Source organism: Augochlora pura, chromosome 5, assembly GCF_028453695.1.
Source record: "Augochlora pura isolate Apur16 chromosome 5, APUR_v2.2.1, whole genome shotgun sequence".
Lineage (NCBI taxonomy): Eukaryota > Metazoa > Arthropoda > Insecta > Hymenoptera > Halictidae > Augochlora > Augochlora pura.
In genome coordinates, this window is record NC_135776.1 from 1,725,634 (window position 1) to 1,742,709 (window position 17,076).

Here is a 17,076-nt window from a genome sequence, read left to right on the forward strand (position 1 = left end):
CTCTCTCTCTCTCTCTCTCTCTCGCCGCTCCGGTGCGAACTTCCTATTCTGGTTAGCATTCAAATTGAATCTTCGTGGCGGCCGGTCGTGAAGAGTTACCGCCGTTAATGGACCTCGCAAACGCTCTCAAATTGCCGGCAGACTGCCGAGAAGACGCGGCCCTCCACCTAATCTACCGGAGCTTGATCCGCGCCACCCCGTCCCCCCCCGTAACGTCCCCAAAATTTTCCGAGTCATTCGTACTACGCAACGCTCGCGCACGAAGAAAGCCAAATGCTTGCAAATTGACTTCCGACGTTCGAAACCTGTTACACCGAAGCGAATATCGCTGCGCGTTCTAGATCATAATTATAACGACACGTTTAACACAAGTGCGACATATATAGTGTGAGAATTTTCGTACGCAGCGACGATTCAATCTTTATTCGCCGCGCTAATAATTAGGCGATGGATAAGGAACGTCGCGAAATTGAAATTAATCGCATCGAATCCGTCTAATGATCCGGCAACGACAGTTTTCTGCGACGTCTGTTTTGGATCGAAGGATTTTATTGAGTTTCCGGGATCGTTACGCGTTTCTGCGGAATATTCAGAAATTGGCGACGATCTAACGAGCAGAGCTTATCGGTCGATGAGCCGCGAGACGCGCGTTACGAGCTGCGCGGCTCATTGGCCGCGGTAATTCGAGGGCCAGACGAGCGGAAGGGGAGGAATATCCACCCTCGAAGAATCCGCCCCCGGTTTCTTTTCTTCCGTTAAAACGAATTAGCCTACTTGATTTAGGAGCCGAACGCGTTTCGCCGCCCGGCGGAGCTGTTTCCAGAGAACGAACTGCGCCCGTTTGTTCCTTGACCAGGGGATGTTGCAACCCTTTCATTTGATATTCCCGGCGAGTTTCTGCGTTCGAATGGAGTCGATAAAGAGATGTCAACCGCGGAGTTTCTCGAAAGTTGTAATCTTCGGATAGTGGAAGATCGAAAGTGGCCGGTATAGTTCGCCGGCACCCTCGAGCAGAGATTCGAAATGGCTAATTCGCCGCGGCTCGTCGTCCCCCGGGGGACCGAGGGACCGGGGTAACGGGAGGACGGAGGGGGCCCTCGAAGACGAAGAAAGATGGCCGAGGAGACAGGCTGCGAGAGAGACGGGCTCTACGCGCGCGGTCGAATCTCTGCTTCTCGATGTAATTCTATTAGAGCTAACTACGCGAGTCCGCTCGTCGTCCGTTGGATTTAATCACGGAGCCGCTCGACCGTGCGATATTCCCCCTGCACCCTCCAGCCACGTCTTGCGAATTGAGTGCCGCGGGATCTTCGGCGGCGCGGCGCGGCGCTAGATTAACCCCCTTTGGGGCACACGCGTTTCAGACGACTCACTCGCATATGTTTTTCCTACGGTATCCCGTGGCGTGAAAGGTCTGGCGGACCGACGATCAATCGCTATGTTAGCATATTAACACGTTCGCATCGGGAAACGAGCATTCTCGTTTCAAAAAGGAAAACGTTGTCGTTGACGTTTTACGAGAAGTGTTACATTGCTAAGATACCCCGATTTATATGAAAATTTAAGGAAAAATAGATGCGAATGTGTTAACACTAGAAACTCTACAAAAAGATCCTCTCTCTCTTTCTCTCTCTTTTTCTCTCGCTATCATTAACGATGAATCTGACTGTTATAATTGATACGCTTCCATGTAAGGATTTTATAGAGACAACTCTTTACAATAAAGTTTCCGAAAACGTGAGATTTTCCTAAAGATTGTTTCGTACAATTAAGAATCAATTTGCCAGCTAACGAAGACGATTGTTAAAACGAAAGTTTCTTCTGTTCACAGCGGAGCTGAAGATGGACGTTCTGCGGGAGAGGGAAGTGAAAGACAGCCTCGAGCGGCAGCTCCAGGACGAGCAGAAAGTTCGAGGTGAGTAGAGAACCGGCGACTTCGTATCGGCTGTGCGCAGCTAGGCTAGAGGAGTCCCTCTGTGACGGTGACGGTGACGGGATGCTCGTTTAGGCGTCCGCGTCCGCGATCGCGGATGAAATTCCACGAGCTCGGGTTTACGGGCGACGGACGACGAACGATGGACGACGGACGGCTGTCCCCGTCGGGGCGGATACTCTTTACGGCCTTTGGAAAATTGACTCGACTCGCCGCGCCTTGCAAACGAGCGTCCCGTTCCCTCTTCGAGAGACCCTGGCCGGAGAATCCGCGACGCGCGACGATCATCCGCGGGTAGCTAAGCCATCTCTCCCGGACATTCTGCAACGAGCGAGTTAACTCGACGATAAATCAGCGAGTCACACCCGACCGGGACACGTTATAAACTCTCGGGAAAACTCGTGTGCCCTGTTATTCTCCCCTCTCGATCGCGCGGTGCCCGTGGTGTTGTTGCGCGAACGATGAGTCGAGTCACCTTACAAGCTCGCTACAGTTTGGCAACAATTTTCCGGCGTTGCTTTGACCGCTCGAAAATATTCCACGAAGTTGGCGGTGAATTCTTCAAGTCCTTCGATGGCCTCGTTCAGCGAAACACAGTTGACACCCAAGACAACCTGAAACAAATCCAATTATATCGTTAGAATCGAATGAATTTGTCGCAAATTAAAAGTACTTCGATCAAAGCAAAAGAAATACAAGACAGTGGCGAAACTCGAGAATTGAGAATCGTGAAGCGAGGGAAGGGGTTGCAAGGAAATCCCGACTGAACCCGGACCGTAGGGTCGGCAGAAGGGTTGCAAAGGGAACGCAGGACCCGGAGGAACGAAGACGGAGCGTGATAGTTCCTTCGGACCAAGTTTGTATCGAATGTCAGTCCGTAATAGAATAGTCGACTCGCGTTTACGGGCTGCTTCTCTTTGACCACCTACTCGTCGATCCCGCGACACCCACTTCCCTTTGTCCGCTCGCGTTTCCTCTCCTCGATCTCCTCGGTCTCTCCCCGTTCCCCCCTCCCCCGCCGACAGAAACGAAGAAAGAGAGACGAGATTTCACTCCATTGTCCCTGGAATCGAGATCCCGAAAAAGATTCGATAGATCGATCCCTCCCGGTGAATCATCGCCTTCGAAAATCTTTCCGTTGCTCGAGTCGCCGCAGAAATTGCTCCAACGCGATCCTACGATGATACACGGATCGGATAAAAATTTGATAGATTCTTGCGGACTAGATAACGGCGCGGAGACGAGACCGAACTACGCGAGGATCAATATCTCGTATTAATAGACCAGGGATGTTAATGGAGTGACGGTGTTTGCAAAGTTCTAGTTTTAATGCCGCAGAGGCGCGGCGCGGAATTCGATCTCGATTTAATTCGACGTTTACGGCGCTCGGAGTATCGTTTCAGCTTCTCGAGAAAGGGTGCGAAATATTTCTGCGAACAATCGTGATCGCGCGTTGATTCGATGGACCATGGTTCGGTTAACACGGTCTTTCAACTTGCCGATTTAATAAATAAATAAACGCCTGCTATCGCAAGACGTCAACGCGTCAACGGCCAAACAATGAAACCCAAACCTTAATAACGTCCATTGTTCGCGGCATCCTAAAAATTCGGAAAGCTCGCCGCGGGTCCACCATAAACCCCGAAAATCCCCGTGAATCGTTCCAATCTCACCGGCGGGCGATCAAAACGCGTGGAACATCGGAAACGAAATCGCGCCCGGTTACAGAGACGAACCAATCTCGGTCCGAGTGGCCCAGGTTTTGCCTATAATAAAGCCAGAAAAAAATCGATGAAATGCGCCCGAAAAAAGGTGGTCGCGGTTGTGGTCGGGGGTCGGGGTCGGGGTCGAGAGGCGAGAGGGGGTATGGGGCGCCCGGTCCGGGCCAGGCAAATTCAATATCACGGATTTTCCCGGCAAAAGATGTCGGCGTCTCGGCTGACGCGAGCACAATGCGCGCGGCCCCGATAAATATGTAAAAGTCGAGAAGACCGACGGGAATATATCCGCGTGCCTCGGGGACGGGGGGGGAGGGGGTGTTTTGCAGGGGTGAAACGGTTGGACGCAGGTGTGTGCGCGGAGAGGGGGAGGGTGGCGAACCGGGCTCTGGCGATCGGTATATTGCACCCGGAATGAAAAACAAAAAAAAGAATAAAAAGAGAGTCGCTATCCTGCTGGCACGACGCGGCGCGACGCGACGCGACGCGGCATGGCGTGGCGTGGCGCGGCGTTGCCGATGACGATGCGGCGTCGATCGTCGTAGGAACGAGCGGCCTTTTTTTCCTGCCCTCGTCCACACCCGCAGACCACCGCCCCCCTATCGTCCGCCAGAGGGAAAAGGGGGGAAAGAGAGTCGACGCCGGGGAACGGCGAGCGAGGAACGCGCCGCGGGTTCGTCGTTTCGTTTCGGTCGATTCGCAGGAAAAACGAGTTGGCCGGGGATCGGCCCTCGCGGTAACACGAGCCTGTGACAACAGCAGTCCATTAGTCAACCAGCTCAGTGTCAATACATGAATATGACAGCCGGTCTCACGGAATAGCCCATCTATTCCCGACGCGCGGCTCGTCTTCGAACCCTACCCCTTAATGTCAACCGTTCGAGCGCCGCGATATCGCAAATATAGGAAATAGTCTACCACCCCCGCTGGGACTATGGAAACCTTTATCTTCCGACGGGGGAGGCCCCGCCGCCCTCCCTTTGCCGTCCGGACACGTTGCTCCAAATACGGGTGGAATTCCGACGAAATCGCGAGCTCGACTTTCGTCGAGCTTTTTGTCAGCTTTTTTTAACAAACGGGCGAAACGGAACCGAAACGAAGGTGGAAGAAGAAGATTGGACAAGTAGAGTAAGCGTCAGAGAGGGAGTTTCGTCGGTCCGATCTATATTCCGGGTGAATTTCGGCCGTGGAACGTTTACGGATGATTCGCATGGAATCGGCGAGCGGGCACGTAAGACGATACCTAATTTGCGCGAGGCCTCCCGCGGTCCCGACCGGATGATCGATCATCCCGGGGATATTGACGCAAGCCCTCGCCCCGAGACCACCGTCTTTCATTCGGCTAATGACCCACGAGGAAAGAAAAAGGCTGCCCCATGGGGTTATTCGGCGATGTCGCTTTCCCGCGCGCCTTTAATACATTAAGAAACCGAGCGTCCTGCCTGAAACCTCTCGCAGAAACATCCTTCAGCCGTATCTTGCCCGATACAATTTTTTAGAACGCAGATATGCTCCGACGCTCGGCGACTTTGAACCCATTTGGAGAGGTCGCCAAAAATCACTGAAACAAGTGCGCGAAAAAATTGGCAAGCGACGAGTAGAGTTTGAAAGCAAAAATAGGGGTAATAGACATTCGAATCATTTTTCAAAGGGTAGCACCGAGGAGACATTGTTCCCGCGAAAAAAAGGTGTTGCCACGCGAGAGGAAACCAAGGGTCGACGACGCAGGGTGGATCAGCGGTATCCGAAGACGGTTCATCACCGTACAAATTCGTTCGTCGACGCGTCTCGCGGATCGTTAGGGTCGCGGGGTCGTTGTCAATTTTATAGTCGGCGGATCGTCTCGTACCGCCGGTCGCAGAGGCAATTTGCGCAATAAGGAGAGACCGACCGGCGGGCGAGGGGGTGGCGGGCTCGACGGGGAGCGGTGTTATTAGCCCGTTTAAAGCCCCGCTTGGCATTTCGGTAAAGGTTGAAATCTCCGACCCCCCGCCGGCTGCCAGGCCGTATTATCTTGGCAGGGGTTGCGAGAAGGAATCGGCGGCTCGGTTTCGCGTCGTCGCGGGCCAAAGGGTTTCCTAATGGGACCCGCGATCTTCGAACAATGCCCGACGACCTTTGCCACGATCGACGAGGCGCTCTCGCGATCGCCGATCCGTCCGAAATGTCGTCTCGTCTACCCTCGAACGATGCACCCTCCGAAACTCCGCGGGTCCAATCAATGGACTATGGATTATTAGGCAGTCGCGACGCGTTTATTATCGTATAAAGTCTTGCGGAATGGACCTAGTAGCATTGCGAACGAGTCTATATAGATGAAGCGAAGCAAAGTTGACGTTATAATTTCGTTGCCGAAAGATTGAAAAAAAGACGCGTCGAAGAGACGATCCAAGATCGCGTCTTTTTATCTCGGCGACGGTTTCCCACGTTTCCAGAGACGTAAATCGAGCCCGGGTTTTTTTCCGGAAAGACGATGTCGTCATCGAGAAGGATAGACGACTGTTTGGAGGAGCTGGCATAACAAATAGAACGAGAAACCAGTGACAAGCTCTGGACTGGATCTGCGACCGGAAACTCTGGTCGACTTATCGCAATCGCGTTCTCTCTTCCAGCAAAAAGCTTTTCGTCTTTCTCTCTCCCTCTCTCTCTCCTCTTTCTCTCTACGTAAACCTTCCGACAGGCAGAGCAAGGCAGGACCGCCTTGGGAACCGACAGCTGCCTTTGCCACCGCTCCGCAGCAACTTGCGGCCTTCTCGTAATTAGTCGAACCTTTTGTCGCCAGAGAGAAACAACCCTTTCGCGTGAAACGCTCTCGCCCCCGCGTCTCTCGCCTTCCGTTTTCTTTCGACTCGCGCGAGAGACCTTTGTCACCTGCCTCGGTTTTCACGAACCCTGTCACCCGGGCGGAGGCCGCCCTGAAATCCTGGAAAAACGATATCCCCGGACCGCCGAATCGCAAGCGTGATCGAAACGAGGCGCTAATTAAAATTTCCGGACAAATTATTCCGAGTTATTCGCGCTTTCGTCGAACGTACGACGATTCTATCTCTCTTCGATATATTCGATGTGTTGACGAAGCGTAAGGATGCTGCCGCTACACCTCGGAAAATAAATGTAGCGTGGTACAGCTCGCGGTGTGAAGGAACGGCGCTCTCGTTCCAAGGGGTGGAAAAGCGAGCGTGAACGCCGGTTCGCGGATCGTTACGTTGACACGCGGTCCCGGCAAACGGAATTGAAACTGTACAATCAACGGGACGAGATTTATACGCGGCAGGCTCTCCTCGCCCCTTGAATTAGCCCGGCCGTAATGCCGGGATCGGGTGTCGGTGTAATTGGGACCCGAGGGACTTTGCCGGGCGCGCGCGCCCGCGCTTCCACCCCCGGTGTACAGCTCGATCATGCCGGATCGTCACGCTATCCCCGAGTTTTCCCAGCTATCCCGGCCGCTCTTCTCCGCGCGCCACGTTATATCTCCCGCGGCCGAGAAATCAGTTCCGCCGATGACAGGAATCGTCGACGAGCCGACCGCGCGAGGGTGAATTAGTCCCCTGTAACACGACGACAATCGATACACTTTCGCGATTTCTATAAAATCCAAGAAACTTTATCGACTCTACGTTTCACGGAACGCGCAACCTCGCGAGATCTGAGAGGAGAGGGATTCGACAGATCCGTGCCCCGCCCGCCAAGAAATTCGATCCGCAAAGCGCGAAAGCCGGCGACGAGACCGCAAATCGCAGAAATCCGATTCGATCGACCGGCGCCGAGTCCTTTGATTAATCCCGAGGCATCCTTGACGCGCTACATCGCCGATCTATAATCGCTTTGAACGGGATAAATGCTGACAGAGGAGGCGGGCATCGAAGCAGAACCATCGTCCGCGATTGCCGTTGCGTCGCCGCGTTATCCTCGAACCATTGGTAAAAGCTAATTCTCAAAAGAGTCGGCCACGGCGACGCTGGCTACAACGTCGAGCAGGACGACGATCAACAACAACAACAACGTTAACGACGGCGACAAAAACAACAACAGCATAACAACAACGAGCACGGACACACGATGACGTCGACGCTGCCGTGCGTAACGATAGCTGATTTGCTTTGAAGTGAACAGTTTACACACACCGGGCTCCAACCGAGAGAGCACCCTCCGGCATTGTAAATGGTTCGCGAGAGACGCGGGAGGGACGTTGGCGTCGACGCCGATGGCATCGCCGCTGCTACCGCGGAGGATGTACAACAAACGTTGCAACGCCCTAGCCGTCGTCCAGCGACGTCCGTTACGTTTCTAGACGGCCGTCCAACCGCTTCGATGACCACCCTTACACGTCCACCGAATCCTTTGCCCTCCCCTCCCCTCCACCCCTACGTCCATTCTGATTCATTGAGTTCTGTAACCGGAAACGCCGTCGTCCCGATCGCAGCGACAAACACCGACGATCGACGCCGCCCTCGCAGATTCAAACGCGAAAACGTTCTCGCGAGAAATAAAACGGGCTTTGAAAAATATCCAACGCTTTGGGAAGCCGCGTCTCGTCGACGCATCGAATCCTGCGAGCGAGCCTCTCGTCGCCTTCCGTCCCCAAGATCTCCACCCCTAATCGAATCCTGGCAACGATATCGGGTGAACGAAGGCGTCTCGTGCCGCGCGAAAGAATCGAAAGGCGGAAAGAGGGTGTGAGGTTGGCCAGGCGGCGACACAGGAGGAGGAGGAGGAGGAGAGGTGTTCCGCCTGGAACAGCGCGGCGGGAGCGAAAGAGACGGAGAGAGAAAGAGAGAGTGAGACCGGGGCAAAGGGTTCGACCGCTGCCCCCTTTGTGGCAGTTTAGCGTTTCATGTCGTATTCCGACTCATTGGAAATTGAGGAATAGAGAAGAGGCGCAAAAGGGATACGGCTTTGAGATAAAAAGAACGTCGTGTGGCGACGGTGCCCGGCACCCGCTCGGCGACTGTTCCGCCCCTGCCTCCTGCCCTCGCCCCCTTTGTGCCCCCGCCCGCCCGAGCCCCACCCTCCGCGAGAAATAAACCCTTGGCACATCGTGGACGGGGACGGGACACCTCTGTGCCGTGGCTCGCGCGCCCGACGACAAAGGTGTCGCCACCGATCAGCAAGCGGCGGAGCCAGCCCCTTTTGGCCTTTCCGTTCCCCGGGCTTCAATTTTGTCCAGTGTCGAAGGTTGTTTCGCGACCCTTTTTTCCCCACTTCTCTCTACCCCCGCAACACCTTGCCCGATATCCCCGAGAGACTTCTTTGGCCGCCGCTTTCGTCAACGCGGGCGTGCACAAGCTCTCCTGCTCGCGAGAGAAAGAGAGAGACGGAGAGAGAGAGCCGGCTCTTCTCGCGCAAGAGGAAAATCTTTGGGGAAAAGTGCCGGACCGATTAAAAGCTGCTGCTGGTTCGATCCGGTTCAAGGGACGACGGAGGCGGTACACCGTGGTCGACGGACCCCGCCGGAAGCCGATACGCGGCCAGCATAACCCAGAGCCCCGGCGCTACACCGTCCTCGAGCATCGAGCCTTCGAGCCTCGGGTTCGAGCAGTCGATGCTCGTGGCTACAAGGGTAGGTGCCGCGGTCACTTTGTGAACTAACCTGGCTTTGCCCGCTGTTTAATTAAGTCTCGCCGAGACTACTCGTCCTGCCCCACCCGCTCTCTCTCTCTCTCTCTCTCTCTCTCTCTCTTCCTCTTCTTGCCCCTTACGACCCTCTCTCGCCACACTTTGTCCATCGCTCGCAGGTCTCGTTCTCGGACACCCAGATTTCTATTTCCCGAACACGACGCAGGAGTTTCGAATAACAATCTATTTCTGCTGTACGAACAATAATTGTCCTCGATGGCTTCTGGGATTTTTTTCTCTGAAACGGATGACTCGAGAGAACGGAGTGCGTGTCTCTCGTCCGCGTTTCCCGCAGTGTGTGCGTGTTTTTTTTTCTCTCCCCGACGCGGCGGTTTTGCTTTCCACCCCACGGAGCCCCGAAGGCACGCGTATGAATTCGCTCGCGCGTAACAGTGAGCTTCCGTAATATAATTGTTAATGCGCTGATGGGCCGCGCGGGCTGCGGCGTTTACGCGTTGCCGACCCCTTACGTAAAAATAGAAGCGTGTTTCTCCGCGAGCGGCCGCGAGAGAGAACGGCCGCGGAAAATGCGGACGCGCGTCGTTGTCGCCGATCCTGCTGCGAGCAGTTGCGTCGCATCTTCCGCGGCACTGGGGGCTGCGCGGAGATAAGTTTGTCACTTTGGACGGAGAAATTTCAAAGGAACGATTCTCGCTCTGCCCTCTGGAAAAGAAAAAAATGGGACGAAGCAGGCCGCTGACATCGTTCGCGAAGAGAATCCAATGTCTGAAATTGCTACGGCGACTCGCGTGACCAGGGATGTACGAAAAAATTGCGGCAGGAGCGCGCGACACGGTATTCGAAGCATCGGCATCCGCGGATGCGAATATTCAAAATAACCGAAGACTGAACAGAGAGATAGGGAGAGACAGAGAGAGAGGGAGGGCGGGCGACTGCAAGGGCGGAAGGCGAGTACAGGCGAGAAATGGAAGAGAGTACAGAGGTGTACCGACCTAATCGTATTTCATAATAACGTCGAGAGCGAGACGGCGAACGAGGCGGGAGCGAGAGGAGCGCGCCGGCAACCTCCCGTGATAAACAAAGAGCGTAAGAAATACCATTACGGTAGCTCTCTCGGTTCCGCTCCGTACGGGGGCGTACGGGCAGAGAGATAGGGCCGGCGACCTGCGTGTGCACGTGTGTGGAAAGAGGAGCGCCTAGGCCCGGCGGAGCGCAGGGCGGCGGGTCGACGCGGGGCGGCGGCGGAGCAGGCGGGGGACGCGAAAGCGCGGAGAGACGACGCGAGAAATTTCGTTGCTGCGGAATTTAGATGAAATTGCGCGAATTACTTGAGCGGCCGTGTATGCGCACGTAGAGGAGTCGAGCCGAAGCGAGAGGCGAAGCGGAATCGCGCGCGCGCGCGCGCTCGTCCGCGCTCTCCTGAATCGTCTCGGCTCGGCTCCGGGAAACACGCTCGCGAAAATTCTGAGCGTGCCGGTCTCCGCAGACCCTTCGCAATTTTCCCAGAACTTTCTCGGTTCTCTTTTTCTTTTTTTTTTTTTGCTGCAACGATTTTTGCGAATCTTCCACATTGATCGGCGAAACGTTGCTCGACGAGATCCGATCGTTCCACTTTAAATCAACCCCCTACGCGAATTTGTTGTAAACGCGCGGGTGTCTCGTGTCATCCGACTGCACCAATTTACGTACAATCTAAATGCATAACCTACGCATAATCCAACTCCGTGATTCGCCATGATTGCGAAATCAGTGGGCAAAGCCAAGATTTAACGAGGGCGCGAGCAAAAGTATGCTTCGAGAGAAGCGACCAGCGATCGTTTTCCCTTCGAAAAGGGCGCCTTAGGAAGGACGATGGCTGGTGGCAATCGCAGCAGCAGACCAGGCAAATCGGCGGGTTTCGATTTTCCAACGATTGAATTTTCCACCGCGATCTTTCTCCGGCGAGCGGACACGGTGTCGACTGGCCTGCGTTTAGAGTCGCGATTTTCCAGGACGCGCGAACGGAACCTCGAATCATGCGAAATTACCCGGCGCGCGACGCGTAAATAAATAAATGTCCGCGCGTAACCGGTAACCCGTTATTACCGGCCGGCGTCACCCTACCCGGCCCAAACCCGACACCCCCGTGTGTCGTCTCTCGCACCCCCGCCTATCCATGGACGCCTCCGAACGGGCGAGACTCTTCTCTCGGCTGTTCCCTTGACAAAAACGGTGACGTCGCTACTATATCGGCGCGAACACCTAAAATAGAAAAAAGAAAAATAAATAAAATAAAATGAAAGAATAAAATTAGATGAAAGAAATTTTACTTTGTACCAGAGAAATCGTCGACGTCGATGCGAAAATATTCTGAAAGAGTACGAACCGCGGAACACTCGGCCCCTACGGTGCAGAGATTGTCGGCGAAATGGATGCCAGGGCAGTCGAAAGTGGCAATAATTCGTTCTCCTTTCCCGGTGGCGCCGTGGCACGGCAAAGAAAGCGAGCGGATTGTGTCGCGAGTAAAGGTCCGCCCGCGTATGAAAGACGAATCCTGCACCCTCGTAATACGAGTCCTCGTAAAGTAGCATTCCCGTGTAAGTCCTTCTGTCGGCCGGTCGACTACCATCTACGGCTTTCTATTATGCATGCGTCCCTTATTGGCAGTAAACGTGCTCACCCTCCCCGGTCGAGCCACCCCCGTCGTCTCGCCGCCGGTCTCGATCTCGGCGCGCTCGCGTTCTCGGTCGTCTCTCTCCGCTCCTCCTCCTCCTCCTCCTCCACGCCTCTCCGGAATTACGGCTGTAAGCATATTTCTAATTATAACGGTGGCGTCGCGAGGAAAGGCCTCTCACGGACAGACGGAGAATCTCATTAATTATGAAACCGCCATCCGATTTTCGGAGACTGCACGCGCCGCACACCCTCTGTATCGACGCACGGTTACGGTTGCGCCTGGAATCTCATCCCGCGCGACCCTCTGCGGCCGTTAAGTTGTACTTTGGATTCAAAGGGGAGAATATTTTCTTATTCTGCGCGTTCGCAGAGAGCATCGATCGTAGATCGGAATTGATCGGAATTGAAGAGTGGAATCGACGCGGTCCGTGGCTTCGGCTCGCGAGAATTTGGTGTCGAGCGATGAAAAGAGAGGGACGGGGACGCGCACCGGAATGGAAACCGGACCCCGTCGGGCGGCACACCGTCGCCGACGGCGCGCGCGGGGTGGACGATGTCGGCGTTTACGTTTTGATTTGTCGTAACGAGGATTAACGGTGGGGCGCGGGGGAGGGGCGTGCGTGTGGAAATCCGTTCATCATCGGTCGCGTACAAGCGTTTCACGCGGTTTCGCGCGGTTACACGCGTCTGCTGCCGGCTGGCGCGCGCGCGAGCCTATCAACGCGCGGACCGCGATCCCGCTCTCTCGAGCCCATTCGCCGCCACCAATTTGGCATCGAGAATGGTCCATAGTCATTAATGGGTCGTACGCGTTAACGATTATGTTTCGGCTGTAATCATTGGACCGATTGTCCCGATCGTCGCGCTAATAAACCGTGATGGGATTGCACGGTGTGCGTGCCAGCCCCGTCAACACGCAAACGGTACGCCCCGCGCGCCACGGTAAACACCGTCGATGACGATGACGACGGCGATCGGTAGCCGCGCAACCGTAATTGCGCAATCGGTGCACCGCGTTCGGACTCGCGGAATTCCTGTCCACCAAAAAATCGATCTCTCCCGTTTTTATTTTCCATTCCGACGGAGTCTTCGCCCCCTGGAACGGCTGAAATTTGATGGCGTTTGCATCGGTCTAGCGCTAACGCGGACGATTCGTGCGTACCTTCGCGACAACGACGATGAACCGAACATAGAAGGCCGCACCGGCACGGTGAGAGGGAGCAGCTCGAATCTAGGAACAATTTGCAAAGTTCCGCCATCGAAAAGGCAATTTGTAGCAGGGCCGAGGCGTTTAATCTTGGAAATCCATTGCTAGCTTGATCCAAGACGCTCCGAGGAACGCGGAAAGGGGCGTAAAGGGCGGCGAGGAACGCGTTGCGGTGTCGATCCGCCGATTAGCAGACGCTCGGGCATCTGGATCGGTACGCGGCTATGCTGCTGCTGCAGGGGCTCCACGGGGGATGGAAACTGTGGGGAACGAGCGAGACGTCGAGCTAAGACGTTCGCGGTTTCTCGCGAGGGGCCCGGCGCCAGGGTCCTTCGGCGTAATTACGTTAACCGCAACCGCCAAACGCCACTACCGGTGCTGCAAGACGCGGCGAGATGCGGCAAGGAGCGGAGCGGAGCGGAAACGCTGTAATCCGTTCGTAGCCGAGGCTCTTGATCCGCCCTCGCGAGATACAAGCGTCCGGGACGACCATCTTCCTGTTCGAGAGAGGGAGAGAGAGAGAGAGACGCTATCCTATCCACTCGAGGACGAGTGCCGGAGAGGCCGCAACTGGGAAATCTCGTGGTCCCGACGATCCTCGAACGATGTATTCCCACATTCTCTCATCGACGACCGATCTCGGCTCGTTTATCCATCGACGAATTTAACTGCAAAAGATCGGATGCAGAAGCTAACCTCGTCGTGCTCCGAGAACGCACGCTGGAAGCGGTCCTTTGCGAGGACGGGACGCAGACCGGCTGAGACGCGGACGAAGGGGGTGGGAAAAGGAGAAAGTAAAGGGGCTAAGGCGGTGTAAGAGGGGTCGAGGGGGGGAACGGACGGTGTGGGATCCCTACGATCCGAGCCGGAAACACATCGAACGGTGCGCGCACATTGAATTAGTAATACCGGAGGTCTTAGAGCCGAGAGGGACTTGTAAGCTGTAATTGCATTAATCGCGGCGATATTTTGGGCTCAGGTGCCTTCGCGCCCGCCACGGCTCGTTAATAGCCGCCATTATCGTTGGCGCCGCTCGTCGCGGACCAACTACCGCACCCCCGCCGATCTCGACCCTGCCCCGAAACTCCGCTCGTCTCCAAGTTTCCAGAGTGCTCGGGGAGCCGCTTTGACGTTTATCGGCCCGACGACAGACGCGTCGCGACGTCCCTCGGTTTTTACCTCCGTCATCGCGGGGCTGGAACCTGCCGTCTCGCGATTTAAACTAGATTCGACGGGCTGTGTTGGATCTCAACACAGTCGTTTTCTACTCCGGCCAATTCTACGATAATCTGAAAACTGTCCCAGTAGAGTTCCTCGTCGAACATGTTATACATGGAAAGCGATTCGTCGACGAATAGAAACGCAGTGGTATCTTCGACGGCGTCCGCTGCGAGAGCGAACCTCAATTTGACAAGCCTTTCGCAACCGATCGGCGCGTTCGCGTCAAAATCCGTTCCGGCGAGTTAGAAATAGCTTGGTCGAAATAGAATCGAGCGAGGAGGTAAAGATCGCGCGATGGTGATCATCCGTGGAGGGGACGGAGGTTGTGGGGGGGGGTGGGTGGAGGATGGGCCAGGACGAAACATTAATCTCTCGTGGTGGCAATATCGGGCCGATGATATTCGAGGCACGAGTATTATAGAGGAGCCGATGTCATTAGTCGGCCGCGTGTGCGTGAGGCCAGGGTAGCGGAGAGAGAGTGCGGCGCTAAGCGGACACCCTTGCTCGCTGGTTGCCTCTCGCTCGCGCGTAGAAGCGAGTGCCGAGAGCGGAGAGAGAGAGAGAGAGAGAGAGAGAGAGGAGAGCCGAGAGCGCGCGCGGCCCCAACGACTCCCTCTCTTTGTCTCTCTCTCTCTCTCTCTCTCTCTGGATCACCTCCTCCGGGGTCTCTGTGCTCCTCGGAGAGAGCGGTCTCTCTGGGTCCGCGGCCCTCTCTGTGTCCGACGGTAGTATCGATATGCAGGACCGTGATAATCGATTGCCGCATTCCTCGAGATGGAGCGACGTTGCGCGCTTTGAATACGCCAGAGGGCCCTGATCGTGCACGATGCATACGAACGCTCATCCCTTGTCGCATCCATCTCTCTCCCGCCCTCTATCCCGTTCTCTCGCTTCTCGATCGCTCTCCGCGACCCCTCCCCCTCTATTTCTCTCGCGCCAGCACGCACTTATGGATATGCATGTATGGACAGAGAGAGAGAGAGAGAGAGAGAGAGGGAGAGAGAGGCGCAACGGCACGCATACGCGACCGGATTAACGCGCACACCCGGTCTTCTGGATATTGCTTTTTCGTCGCTTCGGAGAATTCGTTAGCAGCCCCGATGATATCGGGTCCGGCGATCGGCCAGCGGCGTTCTTTGATTGATTCCGACGCGTACCTGGAATGTCCTGGGCGTCCTGGGCCAAGATCGTTCCCGTTTCATTTTTAGCGAAAGATGTCGCGGGCCCGTCGGCCGATGCTTCCGGAGCTAGGCAGCGATGTCCAGTGTCTGCGATCGTAAAGAGACGATTCGGGTTACTCGTTTAATTGTTTTCGACGATACCGTATTGCTGTACGGTATTCGAACCTTTTGCTCTTCGGCAGCCGAGAGGGACCCATTGCGAAACGCTCTCTCGCGTTCGCCAACCCTCGAAGGGCGAGCAGAGACCATCGAGCGAGCTCTTTCGGTTCTTTCCGGTGGAAATCGAATCATCGGGCAGCGGGGATGACCGTAGCGCGTCGCTCGTTCGGTAGAAAGCATGGTCGACGAGAGAGTCGACGAGAGAGAGAGAGGGAGAGGGAGAGAGAAATGGTAACAGCGCAAGGGTCCTGAAGCGCTAGAGTTCAGGTTCGCGTTCGCACTCGCACCGCCCCTACCCTTCCCCGTCAGCCCTGCGCCGCGGCTCGGTTATTGTTCACGTTAATTGATGCGTTATGTTTGATGCCGTTGTGATAGCCATTGTACGCGGGGTGTCCACTGATAACTGAGTTACCGACTGCGGCGGCCAGAGTGCACTCAAACCTAATTATCTCGGCCCAACTGCGACTGCCGCATTGCGTTGCCCCGAAATCGCGCGACCGCATCACTCTCTCTCTCTCTCTCCCTCTCACTCTCTCTCTCGTCTCTCTTTCTTCCGGACCCATGCAGGTTGAAGAGAGAGAGAGAGGGGCATTACGTCCGGCAAATTTCAGCGAGCCGAATCCTTTCACGCGTGGATACTCTTTGGCTCTCGGTCGATCGAGCCGAGGCGACGTCCGGTCCGCTTCTTTAATTGTCAAAGCGGACGGGGAGAGGATTCCGTCGACACACGCTCCTCTCCCTCTCACGGAAGGTAGCAGAGCGTCTTCTCGGCTCGATGAGGCACTGGCCCGCGAACACAGGGCCCCAGAACTCTTTTGTACCGGAAGTCCGAGCATAAAGAGTGCGCGAGAAGAGACGAGCAAGAGCGGAGCGGAGCGGAGCAGAACGCCGCGCGCCGTCAGAGGATCGAGGCAAGATCGCTCGCTCGCCCGTAACAAAGAACAAAGCTCCCTCTTCTCCTCTCCGTTCTGTTCTCTTGTGTTTCGCCGGCGGTGGCCCGCGGCGCGATTAGGCCGGCCTTCCAATTAACCGGTCGACGGTGCTCTCGGGTGCAACCGAGTCGTAAACTCCGCTTCTTTACGCGGCGATCGCGCCGCGGCAGCGCCGCCGAAAACGGAAGCTCGCCACGATAAATTCCGAAAATCAATTCGTCGGCGAGCGGGTTTTTAAAGCTCTCTCTCTCCCTCTCTCTCTCTCTCTCTTTCTATCTACGCGCGCCACGTCCTTCTGCACAGTGGAGAACGCGCGTCTGCCTCGTCCTCTCTTTCTCCTTCGACTTCTCAGCGCCGTTTCGGCGCGAACCTTTTAACGAAGAATCCGCCGGTTTCTTTATTGTCCGCGCGGGTAATTTACGAGCGACGCGACGGGGCGACGCGGCCCGCTCTCGCGGTATAGAAGGCGCGTCCTACCAATAATTCGATCGTC

General features: G+C 55.6%; 1 protein-coding gene across 2 annotated transcripts in view; it reads left to right on the forward strand.

Moving 5' to 3' along the window:
- The window catches only part of Dac (dachshund family transcription factor), a 179,035-nt gene that overhangs the window by 136,811 nt on the left and 25,148 nt on the right, over window positions 1–17,076 (forward strand). For both annotated transcript variants that reach the window (XM_078181128.1, XM_078181129.1), the window contains exon 8: window positions 1,832–1,915. In XM_078181128.1, the coding sequence (XP_078037254.1) occupies window positions 1,832–1,915 (84 nt within the window). The remainder of the gene's footprint in view (window positions 1–1,831; window positions 1,916–17,076) is intronic.